Source organism: Drosophila mauritiana, unplaced genomic scaffold (genome assembly GCF_004382145.1).
Source record: "Drosophila mauritiana strain mau12 unplaced genomic scaffold, ASM438214v1 Y_36, whole genome shotgun sequence".
NCBI classification, from domain to species: Eukaryota; Metazoa; Arthropoda; class Insecta; order Diptera; family Drosophilidae; genus Drosophila; species Drosophila mauritiana.
In genome coordinates this window covers 1,004,818-1,022,503 of record NW_022881582.1, presented here as the reverse complement: position 1 = coordinate 1,022,503, position 17,686 = coordinate 1,004,818, and the positions used below count along the sequence as shown (strand labels likewise).

Sequence of the window (17,686 nt, the reverse complement as noted above, 5' to 3'; positions counted from 1 at the left end):
ACTACCACCCCAATCAGAATCCACATAACCAATAATTTTATTTTCAAATGCCAAGTTCTTTTTAAAAATCAATTTCATATCGATAGTGCCCTTCAAATATCTAAGAACTCTTTTTAAGTTCTGCCATAACTCGGAGTTATTTTTGCTACTATATCTGCTCAAGATATTTACTGCAGTAGTTAAATCTGGGCGTGTACAAAGCATTATGTACATTAAACATCCTATGAGGTTACGGCATGGGGTATTGCAGTCTTCATCTGAATTAAGTAATTCATAATTTATTATACTAGGTAAAGGAGTACTAACTGCATTACAATTTTCCATGTTAAATTTACTTAAAATTTTTTTAACATATGCAGATTGGCTTAAATAGATTTTATCTTCATGCATTTCTATCCTAATTCCAATGAAATATTTTATTTCATTTAGGTCAGTCATCCTAAACTTTTCCATTAAATACCTTTTGAAGTTATTCATTCTTGTCATATCTCCTGTAGCTATAACCACATCATCTACATATATATACATATAATACATATATGTTTTCATTGATGTTACCTTTGTCTAAAATATATATACAGCGATCAACTGAAGAGTTTAAAAACTCACACTCTTTCAATGCTTGCTCAAATACTTCAAACCAGCATCTAGCCGCTTGCTTGAGTCCGTAAATTGCCTTATTCAATTTACACACATTGTCACTATTACACGATATACCTTGAGGAAGTCTCATATAAATTTCCTCTTTTAACGTGCCATTTAAGAAAGCTGTTTTTACATCCATTTGATGGACTTTCAAGTTATACTGTATTGCTAATGACAATATAAATCGGAAACTTGAAATTCTAGCTACAGGAGCAAATGTCTCTTCATAGTCTATTTGGTATTTTTGAGTGAATCCTCGTGCAACCAATCTAGCTTTGTATCTAATTGGATTTCCAAGTTCATTATATTTAACAGAAAATACCCATCTGCTATCTACAATATTTTTGTTTTCAGGCCTTTTTGTAATTGTCCAAGTATTATTAATTTTATGAGCATTTAACTCTGTATTGATGGCTTCTTCCCAAGAGATTTATCATCCCTATATTGAATTTCATCAAATGAATTTGGGACATCGTTAAATATAGTGTGAGCATTTAGAACAACTTTATTTAGACTATTATCCTCTTCATTATAAGATATCTGAGGCTTAGTCTTTAATCTCTCACTTCTTCTATTAATAATTTCTATGCCATCATTTTTAGTTGGATTATCAATTCCAATTTCTTTAAGTGCTCTGCTGTTTCACTTTCCCTACTCTCATTCGGGTTGCCTGATCCTTACTTTCATTCAGGTGATCATCTCGCTTTCTTTTCTTACTCTCATTCAGAAAATATTTATTACTTTCCTTACTATCTTTCAGGAATTGTATGTTGTCGCATTCCTTACTCTCATTCGGAATTCTGTTTGTATTATTTCCTACTGTCATTTGGAAAATTTTTATTTTCACTTTCCTTACTATCTTTCAGGAATTGTATGTTGTCGCATTCCTTACTCTCATTCGGGAATTCTGTTTGTATTATTTTCCTACTGTCATTCGGAAAATATTTATTTTCACTTTCCTTACTATCTTTCAGGAACACTGTTCAAATTTAACAGCTCTAGAATTAACCATATTGGTTTCATCGACAACAACATCTCTTGCGACAATAAATTTTTCATTTACAGCATCCCACAACTTAAAACCATTGGGTTCATAGCCCACAAAAATACTTGTAAATGATTTATCATCAAACTTTCCTTGTTTGTTTTTAATATGCACATAAACAGTTGCACCAAACACTCTCAAAATGTTTTAAGTATGGCTTCTTATTGTGCACATCTCATATGGGGTCTTTGAACTATCAACAAGTGCTCTGCTAGGAATTCTGTTGATTAAATAAGTAGCAGTTAATACTGCTTCGCCCCAAAAGCTTTTATCTACTTTTGCACCACTAACCATGGTTCGAGCTTTTTCCGTAATGGTTCTTATCATTCTCTCAGAAACACCATTTAACTGAGGTGTATGTGGCACTGTTAAGTGATAAGAAATTCCTTTCTTAACACAAAATTGTCTCATCTCATTTGACAAGTATTCTCTACCATTGTCAATGTATAAATACACAACCTTTAAATTAAAATGAGCTTCACTCTTGGCTACAAAATCTTGAAACATGCTAAACACATCAGATTATATTTAATTAAATAAGTTACACAATAATGTGTAAACTGATCAACAAAGATCACAAAATAATTTTTATTATCTAAAGTAACTGGAGTAATAGGCCCACAGACATCTGAGTGTACTACAAAAGAGGTCTTTTAATATGGGTCTTATCTTTCAATTGTTTAAAAGGAAGTCTTGCTGTTTACCATTTAAACAGGGTTCACAAATTTACATGATAACTCTAAGTTGTTTAGAAGACTTTGATCACTAAACATATTCTTTCGTTTATTTCTAAAATTTGCCATCGCTTATATGGCCAAACTCTCATGCCATAAACAAAATTATTTTTATGCTTAGCATTTATAGAATATGCTTGAAAATTGATCACAGGACATTTTTAACATACTGATTTTTGACAACCATTAACCCATTTTTCGAAATGGTTACACGCTTTTGTCAATTCGATCGACATTCCTGCCTCTTGGAGACGCTTTACGGACATCACCAGCAGCTTCCTTACAAAAGAGTACATCCTCCAGTGTAATCTCATGGTCATTCCGTAGTCGGACAATACCACCTTAGTGGCATAAATAAATTCGCCTTGCTTGGCCACTGCATCTTAAGTGGAGGCACACCTCCACACTGTCGGTATACAGCGACTCATCATTTATAAGATGGTCACTAGCACAGAATCAAGGACAAACCGCAGTTATCCATCATTGAAGTATTATTCGCTTCTTTTACCATAAACGCAATGCCGTGTGATGTTGCAGTTTGAACTTGTTTTTCATTTTCTTTATTTTTATTATTTAATATTCTTTTATAATGGAAGCGTCTTTTTTAATGTGCCTTCTCTGCCACAGTGGTGACACTTTGAATTTCCCTTGAATATTTCTTTGGTTTAGTTACCCGATTTTAAACAAATTATTTTTTATAAGTGTATTTTTGTTGTGCACGATCGCGTTCATAACTTTCTTGCTTGTATCGTGTGGTCCATTTTAATTTTAATTTCTTGATCCAGCAATCTATTTTCACAAACGCCATGTCAAATTTTCTTCAGATAATGTCTCTATCGCTGTAATAATTCCATCGTAACAGAAGGCAATGTGATCAGTAGATGAGAAATTTTATCCATCTCTTCTATTTTTGCACCAGCTGCCAACAATTCACTTATAAGTTCGTCAAAAATATGAAAATGGCTTAATAGTGACATCTCACTCGATAGCTTCAGAGAAAGCAAACGTTTTCGCAGCGCCAGTTGCGACGCCAAACTTTTTCGTTCATAAACGGCGTCCAAATTCTCAAGAATCTGACGCGCCGTAATGTCGCTTGTTGCGAAATTAAAAACGAGTCGCTTAGGTACTCTATTATTGTACTTTTTGCACAACGCTCTGCCTTTTTCCAGGAGTCATCTACCTCGTTAGGCATTAAACCATCAACTACTTTAAGTACATCTTGCTCGGCTAAAAGAGCCCTAATTCTAAATTTCCAAATCGCGTACTTCTCGCCATCAAACGGCTTAATATTACGTTTAGCCTTGTCCATTTTTCACTCAAATTCTGAGAAGGAATTAATTTCACAAGAATGTGAAAAAAAATGCTATTTCACAATTTATTTTCACAATCTTTAATTCACAATTTAATTGTTTATTAGGCATGGACTGGGCCCATAACCTGTTGTAGTTTATAATTTATATTTCCTTTCTTAATAAATAAATAAATAGTCAAGTTTGTGTTTGAGTTTTATGTTTTATATTTTAAGTAAAGTTGCGGTCGTACCAGAGGGAAACCCCAAAGTCGTCCTCAGGAGTGAGAGCCTCTCACAGCTCGAGGACGCACTACTGGAAGAGATAGTCCTGTTCGGTTTGGTATTCTCCAATTAAGTTTGGAGGAATCCACTGCCTCAGGCTTCTCCCTAGCAGTAAATGTCAGATCACAGAATATTCGTTTTAACATAGGGCTAAGTCTAGAATGTAGCGAAAATACGAACTGGGAAGGGTTCAATGCCTCCTTACTGCGAGATCCAGTTACTAGGGTAACCGGGAAACTCCGTACCACTCTAGAACTGGAGACGAAGATATTAACTCGTGTTTTACTAACGCGTTCAGAGAAAGCTGATCCCTTGGCCGAGCCAGGGATAAAGGTGCTCCATGGTGGAACTACCAATTGGAGAAGTTGCGGAGAGCGACCAGGCGTCTCTTTAACAAAGCAAAAAGAGAAGGGAATTGGGATGCCTACCGGAATAAACTGACCATGTATAACCATGAGATCAGGAAAGCCAAACGAAGGAATTATAGAACCTTCTGTGAGGCAAGGTGATAGACTTCACAGAGCAATCTCCAAAGGAGTGCCAGAATCAAATCAGGCAATACGAAAGGATAACTCCTATACTATAGGAAGTAAGGAAAAACTTGAGCTACTACTGGCTGGCAACTCACTTTCCGGGAAGCACGCTCCAAACGGATGGAATACCCTGGTAACGGCACAAAATCAATAGTAACAACGGAGAGATTAAGATGGGCAATTGGTACATTCCAGCCCTACAAATCTCCTGGTCCAGATGGCATTCAGCCAATCCTGCTTCAACGAGCGCTAAGTCAGCTCGCAGTACCGATCAGGAAAATACTGATCAGCAGCCTAGCTTTAGGACACATATCTACTGCCTGGAGTATAGCAAAAGTGGTCTTCATTCCGAAAGCTGGAAAGAAATACATCACTGATCCGAAGTCGTTCAGACCCATCAGCTTGACATCGTTTTTGCTAAAAACGTTGGAAAAGGTAGTGGATTAGAAGCTAGCATTAGAAGCACTCTGCTTGAGGAGCATCCGCTCCAACGGACGCAGCATGACTACAGGGCGGGCAGATCAACTGATACTGCCCTATATCACCTGAAAAGCCGTATTGAGGATTCACTGACTCATAAGGAAGTGGCATTATGTGCCTTCTTTAGACATACAGGGTGCTTTCGACAATACCTCCCCTGAGTCATGTCAACGCAGCAGATGGATCAAATCACTACTGGCATCTAGGCGAGCCATGGCCCAGTATAGGACGACGGGGGTGTCCTCTCGCCTCTCCTGGTATATTTTGCCAAGGCTATGCTGACGATATTGTCATTATAGCTAGAGGTAAATATGAGCAAACAGTCTGCGATATTATTCGAATGGTGCAAGGAAGTAGGCCTGAGCCTAAATCTAGCAAAACTGTTATTGTTCCTTTCACAAATAGGTACAAGCTACAGAGAATGAAGGCAATAACCCTGTCAGAATGTCGCATAGAGGCCAGCAAAGAAGTTAGTATCTTGGGATACTTATGGAGGTGATGCCGCTTCATATCGTCATTGAAATGAAACGGAAACCCTAATAAGAATTGATGGAGCAGGAAATGACTGTATCCTCAAAAGTAAGGATGCTGAAAGCCTTAAAAGGGATATCCCTTTGCAAATGCAACCAAGGGATGAGAGGCCATCTATCATGGCAAGGACATTGCTATACTGTCTGATAGTCAAGCAGCCATAAAGGCGCTCAGCAAAGCTAAGATAACATCTAAGCAATTAAATGAAGCGAGGTGGCAACGACCGTTCGCTGAACGGTTGGAGGGTTGGAGGGTCTGTGTGGTAGGAACCGGTAACTCGCGCATTCAATTTCTTGGCCATGTTATAGGAAATCACAAAATTTACCCCTCACCGAGAAAATAGAAGCTGTAACCAAGATGCCACAAACTATTTAGCAAGTAGAAAGTTTTTTGGGCTTGACGGGCTTTCAGACGTTTATAGAAAATTACGCAGGCATAGCTACACCTTGAACTGAGTTGACAAAGAAAAAGGCAATGTTTAGATTTGATTTTAATGAAGAAAATGAGCACTTTTATTACAGTCGACGATGGTCTATTGCATCCTGTTTTTTATGTCAAAGAAGACCACGGTACGGTACGGTACACGGTACGACCCAGACGGGTGCACTCCAGGGGAATGGCTGTTTTTTATGATGTTTTGTTCGAGCATTTTTGAAATTTGCTTTCGAACTTCGTCTTTATGTACAAATGGGTAACGGTAAGATTTTGTGTGAATCGGTATATTATCTGTTGGTGGTATAGAGTGTTTGACGGCGTTGCAGAAAGTTAGTTGGTTGTTTTCGTTGTGGAAAAGTCTTTTTAATAACTTGCACAGTTTAAGTATGTACTGTTTTTCCTCGCTGTTGTTATAGCTCTAGAAATTTCTTTCCTTTAAAATTACTACATGGAAATATAAAGATTTATCGCAAACAAACCTTAGCTTTTATGTAGTCTTCTGCAGAACACGCGATGGGACTACAGAAATTAACTCGACGTATTTTATTTTCTTCGATCTTCGTGTATCTCATGTTCTTTTCTTAAACAATTTAAATTTTAAAGCAACCCTCTGCAGAACACGCGATGGGACTGCACAGGCCATTCACATATTTATTCTTTCTTTATTACGTCATTTTACTCGAATCATAATCTCCGGGCCGGACTAAGGTGTCATTCGACCCGTGCCGAGAGTCTGCCAGGCTGGGGGCCCGGGAAACAACTAGCCCAGTCGCTAACGGAGAGTCGGGCAATTGGCGTCCGCCCGGTCTAGTTAGCCTTACCCGGGTACTCTGCCCGGGTGGACCGTTTATTTCTCTGCAACTCGTGGGAACTATGAACAATAGACCTAAAAATCAAAATACCGCAGGCCTTGACTGCGGGAAATGTCGGAAGACAATTTGAGGACCGTCTCCTTGACGGAGAGCGGCCTACTTCGGTGGTAACACAAAAAAATGCTCGTAATCGGAGTGTGCCAACGGCACAAGCACGCCCAGTTGCGGGAGGGAAGAATCCGGCAGCCACACCGAGTCACTCGAATGTGGTCCAAGCCGGCCAAGCGGGACGGCTAAAAACCCTGACACCTCCGACGGAAACGCCTAAGAGGCAGAAGGTGGAGAAGAGCAGGCCACTGACTGCTCCTTTCGATGGCCCAAGTACCTCAAGTGCTGCAAAGGCAACTGAGGTACGCAAGCACGTACTCATATGCGGCCGTAACTGGGGCCATTAAAGTTGCGGTCGTACCAGAGGGATACCCCAAAGTCGTCCTCAGGAGTGAGAGCCTCTCACAGCTCGAGGACGCACTACTGGAAGAGATAGTCCTGTTCGGTTGGTATTCTCCAATTAAGTTTGGAGGAATCCACTGCCTCAGGCTTCTCCCTAGCAGTAAATGTCAGATCACAGAATTATTCGTTTTAACATAGGGCTAAGTCTAGAATGTAGCGAAAATACGAACTGGGAAGGGTTCAATGCCTCCTTACTGCGAGATCCAGTTACTAGGGTAACCGGGAAACTCCGTACCACTCTAGAACTGGAGACGAAGATATTAACTCGTGTTTTACTAACGCGTTCAGAGAAAGCTGATCCCTTGGCCGAGCCAGGGATAAAGGTGCTCCATGGTGGAACTACCAATTGGAGAAGTTGCGGAGAGCGACCAGGCGTCTTTAACAAAGCAAAAAGAGAAGGGAATTGGGATGCCTACCGGAATAAACTGACCATGTATAACCATGAGATCAGGAAAGCCAAACGAAGGAATTATAGAACCTTCTGTGAGGCAAGGTGATAGACTTCACAGAGCAATCTCCAAAGGAGTGCCAGAATCAAATCAGGCAATACGAAAGGATAACTCCTATACTATAGGAAGTAAGGAAAAACTTGAGCTACTACTGGCTGGCAACTCACTTTCCGGGAAGCACGCTCCAAACGGATGGGAATACCCTGGTAACGGCACAAAATCAATAGTAACAACGGAGAGATTAAGATGGGCAATTGGTACATTCCAGCCCTACAAATCTCCTGGTCCAGATGGCATTCAGCCAATCCTGCTTCAACGAGCGCTAAGTCAGCTCGCAGTACCGATCACGAAAATACTGATCAGCAGCCTAGCTATAGGACACATATCTACTGCCTGGAGTATAGCAAAAGTGGTCTTCATTCCGAAAGCTGGAAAGAAATACATCACTGATCCGAAGTCGTTCAGACCCATCAGCTTGACATCGTTTTGCTAAAAACGTTGGAAAAGGTAGTGGATTAGAAGCTAGCATTAGAAGCACTCTGCTTGAGGAGCATCCGCTCCAACGGACGCAGCATGACTACAGGGCGGGCAGATCAACTGATACTGCCCTATATCACCTGAAAAGCCGTATTGAGGATTCACTGACTCATAAGGAAGTGGCATTATGTGCCTTCTTTAGACATACAGGGTGCTTTCGACAATACCTCCCCTGAGTCATGTCAACGCACAGATGGATCAAATCACTACTGGCATCTAGGCGAGCCATGGCCAGTATAGGACGATAGTCGGGGGTGTCCTCTCGCCTCTCCTGGGTATATTTTGCCAAGGCTATGCTGACGATATTGTCATTATAGCTAGAAGTAAATATGAGCAAACAGTCTGCGATATTATTCGAATGGTGCAAGGAAGTAGGCCTGAGCCTAAATCTAGCAAAACTGTTATTGTTCCTTTCACAAATAGGTACAAGCTACAGAGAATGAAGGCAATAACCCTGTCAGAATGTCGCATAGAGGCCAGCAAAGAAGTTAGGTATCTTGGGATACTTATGGAGGTGATGCCGCTTCATATCGTCATTGAAATGAAACGGAAACCCTAATAAGAATTGATGGAGCAGGAAATGACTGTATCCTCAAAAGTAAGGATGCTGAAAGCCTTAAAAGGGATATCCCTTTGCAAATGCAACCAAGGGATGAGAGGCCATCTATCATGGCAAGGACATTGCTATACTGTCTGATAGTCAAGCAGCCATAAAGGCGCTCAGCAAAGCTAAGATAACATCTAAGCAATTAAATGAAGCGAGGTGGCAACGACCGTTCGCTGAACGGTTGGAGGGTTGGAGGGTCTGTGTGCCGGTAGGAACCGGTAACTCGCGCATTCAATTTCTTGGCCATGTTATAGGAAATCACAAAATTTACCCCTCACCGAGAAAATAGAAGCTGTAACCAAGATGCCACAAACTATTTAGCAAGTAGAAAGTTTTTTGGGCTTGATGGGCTTTCAGACGTTTATAGAAAATTACGCAGGCATAGCTACACCTTGAACTGAGTTGACAAAGAAAAAGGCAATGTTTAGATTTGATTTTAATGAAGAAAATTACACTTTTATTACAGTCGACGATGGTCTATTGCATCCTGTTTATTTTATGTCAAAGAAGACCACGGTACGGTACGGTACACGGTACGACCCAGACGGGTGCACTCCAGGGGGAATGGCTGTTTTTTATGATGTTTTGTTCGAGCATTTTTGAAATTTGCTTTCGAACTTCGTCTTTATGTACAAATGGGTAACGGTAAGATTTTTGTGTGAATCGGTATATTATCTGTTGTGGTATAGAGTGTTTGACGGCGCGTTGCAGAAAGTTAGTTGGTTGTTTTCGTTGTGGAAAAGTCTAAAATTGAAAACAATAACCAACAATTTATTATTAATTCCAAATTGTTTAAAGAGATAAAATCACTTTCCGATCATTTTAAAAACATTTTTATCGATCAAGAATTGCCATTAAGAAAACATCGCCTACGTTTTATTAACATTTGACTTACAAAACATTATTGATACTATCACACTGGCCAAAATTGATTTATTCAACACAAAAATTTTAAACAATGAAGACATCAAAGAAATATTAGATCACGAACAACAGCCTGTACTTATTGCAGACTTAATGGACATCGCCATATTCAAAATTGTATTGCTTAAAGAACTCTTAATAATTTATATAAAATACCCCGTTATAACAAACAGATGCGAAATTTACTATGCCAGATCCATTTCACATAATGATGGAAAATTACTTATAAGTAATCAGGTCGCAAAATGCGAAAATACCTATTATGAAATATCTAATTTTAAGAACGAACTTTTGAACAACTATTGTATTATAAGTAAAGATAAGACTTGTTTTACCCGCTTACTAAATGGAGAAAAATCAATTTGCACTAAAATTCTAGAAAAGAATAAGAATATAGATATCATTCAAGAAGGTGCCATTCTAATAAATGGAAATAATATTGTGAACAATTCTCATTTAAATGGGTCATATTTAATAACATTTAACAGCACAACTACAATAAATAATATTTCATACACCAATTCAGAAAACAAAATACTTGAGTACATAACTACCAACCACTTCAAAAACTTAGAAATATCAGAATATATAAAATCAAACAATTCAGAACTTTCTCTTGACAACATTAATATTTTAAACCCATTTATTGAAATTTACAATTGGAAAATTTCAATTTCATTCATATTATTAATTTTAATCATTTTGTATTTCATTACTATATTAATAATAAAAATCAGGTATTATATATTTGTAACCAAACAAAAACGGCCAGAACCAGAAAAACCAAATAATGATGTAGAATTTTTAACAGAATTAAATGAACGTTTGAACGAAATTAATAATGAAGCGGGACGCGTCATTTAGAGGGGGAGAGTTATCCAACCCATGAACATAGCTCCCTTCCACAATTTATAAACAAATTCCAATTCTCAATCTCGTCGGAATTGCCCTTGTCTTTGTTTTTGTCATTGCCTTTGCCAGCACTCAGCTACCCGCTAACATAAGCAACCCAAACTTAACGTAAACACAGCTTCCGCTTGGAGACCAAGCCACTGCCGACTTATTGCGTATCAATCAAAAATTGCATCGATCAGCATAATTGAATTTCACAATGCAGGGGAAAATTTCCAGCATAAAGCGTTTATTGAAAGTTCGGTAATTTTCCGAAAGAAAAGCTTCTGGCCGAGGTTGATTGGATTAGGACTTAGAATTTGAAGATCAGTCTGAATCGGGAGTCTGAATCGGGATCTGAATCGGGACGAGATCGTCAACAGCTCGAAGTTAAACATAAGTTACCAAGTGTCTCGTAATAGTATAAGTGAAAAGTTTATCACCAAATAAATGTTAAATAATAAAAAATAAAATTTATTTTTTAAATAAATAAAGAGTAACAATTTTAATTCGCATGCCACTCAACGGACTTTCCTCCGCTCAGCAGGACTACTTCGGTCTTATGCGCAGCTATTCTAAGTCCGACTTTCTCGAGCCATTCTATGACCGCCCTGATTGACACGTTACTTTTGTCCTGGAGCTCCGATATTGTCTTGGCGACCGCTGTTACCGCAACGTCGTCGGCGAAGCAGTGCAGCTCCACACCTCTGGGCTTGCTAATGCTCAGTATTCCATCATACATAATGTTCCACAAGATCGGTCCTAGTACCGACCCTTGGGTAACACCTGCGGAGACTTGGTGGCTTCTTGGACCAGCTTCTGTTACGTAACATAACACACGGTCCCTGAAGTAGTTGCCAATTACGCCTCGTATATAGTCGGGAATGGATGTTGGATATTGGGGCATCTCGCTGTATTAAATGCGTTCTTGACGTCTAGCGTGATGATAGCACAGTAATCCTTACTGTCGCCTAACCATCGGTTACCGTCGAGTGCTTTCCTGACATCGTCTGTTACGGCTTTGAGAGCGTCGAGCGTACTTTTCCCCTCCGGAAGCCATACTGTTGGCTCTGAAGGCCTGTGGAACTTTCAGTGATTAGCTCAATGCGCGCGTCAGTATGCGCTCAAAGAGCTTGCCAACACTGTCCAACCGACACAACGGTCGGTAATTGCGAGGTGCACTTGCGGGCCCCGTGCCTTTCGGCAGAAGGACCAGCTTCATCTTTTTCCAGCGCTTGTGGAAGTCTCCGTCCAGCAGACACTGTTGGAATGTATCCCTGAAGACCTAAGGTCTTGCGGTGGCGGCTGCTTTGACGATCACGGCCGGGATACCATCAATGCTCGGAACTTTGTTCGATCTGATCTTCTTTGCTGCTTCGACGACTTCGCATGTTGTGATGCACGGGAAGTCAGAGGCTGGGGGGTCAACAGCGGGTTGCCTTATCGTGTGTTGGCTTGGAAATAGTTCCGACACGATGTCAGCCAGGGCGGCTGGGTCCAGCGGAGGTCCTGCACCAACGGAATTGAGTTTTTCCTTACGATTTTGTAGGCGAGACCCCAGGGGTTGTCGTCTACGCTAGCAATCAGGTCCTTAAATGCATTCGCTTTTGCTGCTGATATGCCGTTCTTAAGCTCATTTCGCTTCGCTTTATATAACTCAATGGACTGGGCGTGGTGTGGTTTCCCTCTAGATCTCTGCGCTTGTCTCCTCGCCTTGAGGCATTCCGTCCGAAGCTGGTGCAATGAGTCACTTCAAAAGTAGACAGGGGGCTTTCGTTTCGTGTTCACTTTCCTCGGCATCACCGAATCACACGTAGCACTGAGCCCATCCATGAGCGCTGTCACATGGTCTCCGCGTGTCCATTTATTGACTCCATGCTCTCGATCTGGTATGCAAGCATGTCTTCATCCAGTTTCCTAATGTCCCATACCGCTCCTAGCGCCCATCTTCGCTGTTTGGGTATCGGCCTCATGGTTGCTCAGCGTTATGTCCTCATGGACCATCCAGTTCGAGCTAGCCACTAGAACTCTGCTAACAAAGGGCCATCAATGAAAGAAGTACCTCTGTCATTATTAAACGTCGGTTTGAGTCCGTCGTTTAGCAATACGAGATCTAGCAGGTTCTTGGCATCGATCACTGCTCGACCTCTTGTGTTAGAAATTCGACTGCCCCATTCTGTAGCCCAGGCATTGAGGTCACCTCCGATGACTGTTGGTCTGCGCCTACTTGCATGGTTGACCAGCTTTTCGAGTATGTCCTCGAATGGTTCGGGACTGTCGCTTGGTGGAGCATAGTAGCTGTTGAAGTTGATTCCTCTAATTTTCGCGTATGCTATGCCGCGCATTGGTACGGTTTCCCACTCCTGTACCAATAGTCTGGATGTACATTTAATGGCCGCCTTGCCTGTCTCATCGGGTAGCACTCCTGAGTTGCCCACACCAGGAAGGTTCACTCAGAAGCATTACGTCCGCATTGCGCTCCTTCGCTGTTTGAGTCAGGAGGTTCTGTGCAGCTGCGCAATGGTTGACGTTGAGCTGAATGATGTTAATTTCTTCTGGCATCATTTTGACGGCTATTAGCTCCTTTGGTGTTAGCTTTGTAGGTGGGGCATGTAAAACCACCCGTCGCATGGTTCTTGTCCACGTCACTGCTGCAGATCAGGCATCTTGGTGGGGCTACGCAGCCCTTTGCCTTATGTCCATGCTCGCCGCACCGTAGCAGCAGTCAGAGCGATCGACTGACTTGCAATTGGGAGCCCGGTGGCCGAATTCGAGGCATCTGAAGCATCTTATTGGGCGAATGTCTTTGGTTAAGCGGCAACGTGACCATCTCACGGTTACAACGCCCCGGTTGATAACCGCAATGTGCGTCCGCGCACATCAGCACAGAGGCTATCTGGGTCCCGTCACGCATCCTGCGGAGGCCTCTTTCATCCTCTGGTTCTAGGCAGATGCCCTGAAATTGGGAGACCAGGGAATTATGAAGATCCTGGGCCGTCGTAGCCTCGTCTACTCTGCTGCAGATTAGCGCAGTCCTATGCGCGCCCATGCGAACCGAAGAAATCTCTTTGAGCGTCGCTTCTGGCTCATTTTTAAAGTTGGGGATGACCTCAGAGGCTTTACTTTCTAATTCAAGAAGTAGATCTCCCTGTTGCGTTCTCCTTATTTTACGTACGTGCTTGCCGAATTCGCTCAGACTCGGTTCTGCTTTCAACTTCCGAAGCATATCCGCGTACGTAACCTCACCTGTTTTTTTCAGGATTAGCGCCTCAGGTTTTTTGCGCAGGTGCTTGGGCTTCACCTTAGCCCATTCTTCGTCCTTGTTAGCGTCCCTCCTTTCCGGTTTGGAGTCAGCCCTCGTGGGTACCGCCTTACCGGTGGATTTCGCGGCAGATGTATGGTTGTCCGTTTTGGGGACCTGCACATTTGGTGAAGCCTGTCTGGGTGGCTTGTTGTTGTTACCCTCCTGTAGCTCAATTGCTCTGCTATTGAGCGCCGATAGGTCCAATAGCACGCCCCTGTCCTCACTGGTTACGTGGCGCCTAGTCTCGAGCGAGGATAGAATGGCGGTGATCTTGACTTTCATCATGACCCTTCCCTTTAGGTCCTCATTCTGGAGCGTCGTGGTCAGTTCTGGCGAGCGATGCGCCGATCCTGATTAGGACTTCGCTCCTGCCCTTTGAGCCGGAACGCTGATGAAGTCCATCGTCTTTTGGCTTGTGGCAGTCGTGGAGGCTGTAGGGGCCAGAGTCTCCACATCCACAGCTGCACTGCAGTCGCTAGTTTTCGGCGGCGGGGGCCTGCTTACTCACTTCCCGCAACCTGGATTGGGGTTCCGACTCCTCTTATAGAGGACCTCGATATCCACTCCTCCTAAACGTGTCGTTGGGGTCGGGGGCACTGCCCCCCTTTTCTGTCCATCTGATATAATAGGGGGACTATGGCTTTTTGGTCACCAGCGCTCCGTGGGAATTAGAACTAGTTGCAGTTCTTGATTTTGATTTCAAAATTTTAGTTCAAATTAATTAATTCAAACTTGAATTTGAATTCGAATTTCACGTTCAACGAGCGCGCGGCCGAATGCTGATCGCACCGCTGATCTGGCAAAGCCAGACTTACCAGCTCGACCACCGCGAAAGGTTGGCAATGCTGTCTTATCTGATGCAGCAGATCTGATTAATTGCCAATTTAGCTGTTTACGGCTGACCAGACTCGTATATGTCGAAAATCGCGCAGCGCAGCAAAAAGTCGTGCGTAATACGCGGGAACTCGAACGCTTCGCTTTGTGTCCTTGCATGTGTGCCTATGATCAACGCAGCGTCAGTCGATTTACGAAAGCGACAGTGTGCAGTTGTTCTTACAATAAAGAGTCATAAATAAAGAAAACAAACACATGCCTATTTATTTCATGCTAGTCTCACAATATTTTATAATTGTATTTCACAATAATATTTATAAATAGGTTATGGGCCCAGACACAAAATAGCATTGAAATGGATAGGTCTTTGGTTGTTTATAACAAGATAAAATAAAAAGTCGAGAATAATACATGTGTAAGTTAACAACTCTTAACATAATAATTCATAGCAACTAAGTAGCTCTACGTATAGAATGCTGACGCGCCAGAATTGAGTTCAGCGCTCTGCGCAAAGAACGTCCGGCAACGGAAGGCTGACACTTCTTGTTCGGAGTGTTGCTTCGCGCTGCAGGGAATGCTGAGTCGGCTTTGCCGACTCGTCTTGTTGCCGTTTTGGAAAACTTAGCTCTATGTTTTGTTATCTCTTTAGTCTCAGTTTTGCATCGAAATAAATCAGAACGTGCTCCGGCTTACAGTCTCAAATAATAACTGTACTTATTATTCACATTGCTACGCCACAAGGCTAGTCAATAAACCTAAGGGGGCGAAGTCAAGCCCTCCAACGTAATCTTCAGAAGAAGACTCTACCGACGCAAACGTCTAACCACCGCTACCGGCCGAGAGAAGTTTTTTGAACAACGCGGGAACACTCAACCACTTTTAATCTGGCTCTGCTACTGGCCGATACAAAACGGCCCTTGGATGAGGTGCCATTTCTGAATCAACTGATACGACATCATCCGTCGCATGTTAAAGGCCTGATCCTGCTGGGCGACATCTACATTAATCACATGAAGAATCTGGACGAGGCGGAGAAGTGCTACCGCAGCATACTTCACTACGATCCCCACAACACTCAGGGCTTGCACAACCTCTGCGTGGTGTTCGTGGAACGTAAGCGGCTGGCCAAGGCAGCTGCATGCCTGCAGTACGCCCAACGCTTGGCACCCGCCGAGGACTATATCGGTCGGCATTTGCAGATTGTTCTTGCACGACTGCAGAAAATCAACAAGTTACCTGAGTCGGCGCCAGAGCGAAAGCTCGCGTATGAGGACTACGATCCCCTTGAGTTTAAACTGCCTCAGGATCGACCATCGCATAAGTCGCGTAAAAGATCGTAGCAGAAGCTAGCCTAAATCAAATAGCAGTTATGAGCATGTAAAAAGACAAGAGTTGAGTTGGTGGAACGCAAGGTTCCCACATTCTGTGAGACATACGGAGTCTGATAAAAATAACACAAAGTGAAGATTGGACCACATCTTCCACACAATTCCGTTGTACTTATTAGTTATTAACGTAATTCTTTTCTATTTATACAATTTTTGTGTGTATGGATTTAAGGTACCATGCCATTCGTATTGTGAGATCTGATATTCTTTTTGTAATTTATGTATGGAGGCCTGGCGGTCTTGCATTTATTTAAATAACGTTATTAAAATAAATGATACGTATAAAACAAAAAAAAAAAAAAAAAAAAAAAAAACATAATTTGTATATATACATATGTACATACATATATGCATTGAGTTGTATGTACATACATACATGCATAATATAATTACATACATATAGTTGTATGGCAATTTAATTTGTGCGCGTTATAATCGATTATCATAATTTAACAATTTTGTCACATACACAGAAGTGATTCTGTGAAGCGATTCCACGACGCCGCGGAGCCCCGTAGCTGGCGTCGGTAACGTTTTTTTTCTTCTTTCTCTCTTCTTGTTCTAGACGTTACCATTAGCATTTCTAAGAAGACAAGTCAAAAGAAAAAAAAAAACGAATACAAGTTGTGTGTATTGATTAATAAAAAATATGGATAAGGGCAAGAGAAATATTAAACCATTTGATGGGGGAAAATGTTCTATTTGGAAGTATAGAGTGAGAGTGCTTCTAGAAGAAAATGATTTATTGAGTGTAGTAGGTGAAGAACCAAATATAGTGACTGTTGAAATTAAAAAGGCACAAAGCCAAGCAAAAAGCATAATTGTCGAATACCTGAGTGACTCGTTTTTGTTTCATGCCAATAATTATAGAGGCGACTGTAGCGGTAAAATAATATAGTTCCCGATAAACAAACTTTATGGAGCTTGCGCTCAGCTGTGACACACTAATTTGGGGTCATACAAGATGCAGTATTTTGCGGCGGGAATATACTAGACGGGATGCAACCCTTATCAGCTGCACCCGGAAAGTTTTGGGATAATTTGGTTATCGCAAATAGAGTGAGTTTCAGCTGATAGTGACTTCCGCCGATGGCCTCGGCTTGAGTTTCCGTTTTATTTCTTTTCTAATGAAATAGTCGATGAGTCAAGTCGTGAAAAGTTCGTGTCGTGAAAAAATTATAACCTGAGGGCCTGAGATTTTTTTTCTGTTCGCTGAAAATATTTATAGAGTGAGTTTTCGACACAAAACGGTGCGCGGGTTATTATTATTATTAAGTGGGTTTCTATGTCTTTTGCGACCCATACTGATCTATTGTACTACCCCTTCATAGATCTTGATTTATTAATAAGTTGGTTTGTATGTGTACTGCGACCCAGTCGGATCTATTGTACTACACCTTCATGACTCAAAGATCTCCCTGAAGTCCAATGCACTGTATAAATGCCAAAATTTT

The 17,686-nt window shown here is 41.6% G+C and overlaps 1 protein-coding gene across 1 annotated transcript; it reads left to right on the top strand.

The window, feature by feature from the left end:
• Window positions 1–15,725: 15,725 nt before the first annotated feature.
• Window positions 15,726–16,305, top strand: LOC117150151 (protein O-mannosyl-transferase Tmtc3-like; the record flags this gene model as incomplete). Its single annotated transcript, XM_033316953.1, has 1 exon — window positions 15,726–16,305. A coding segment is annotated over one exon (459 nt), but the record flags the coding sequence as incomplete, so codon positions are not given.
• Between the last annotated feature and the right edge of the window lie 1,381 nt (window positions 16,306–17,686).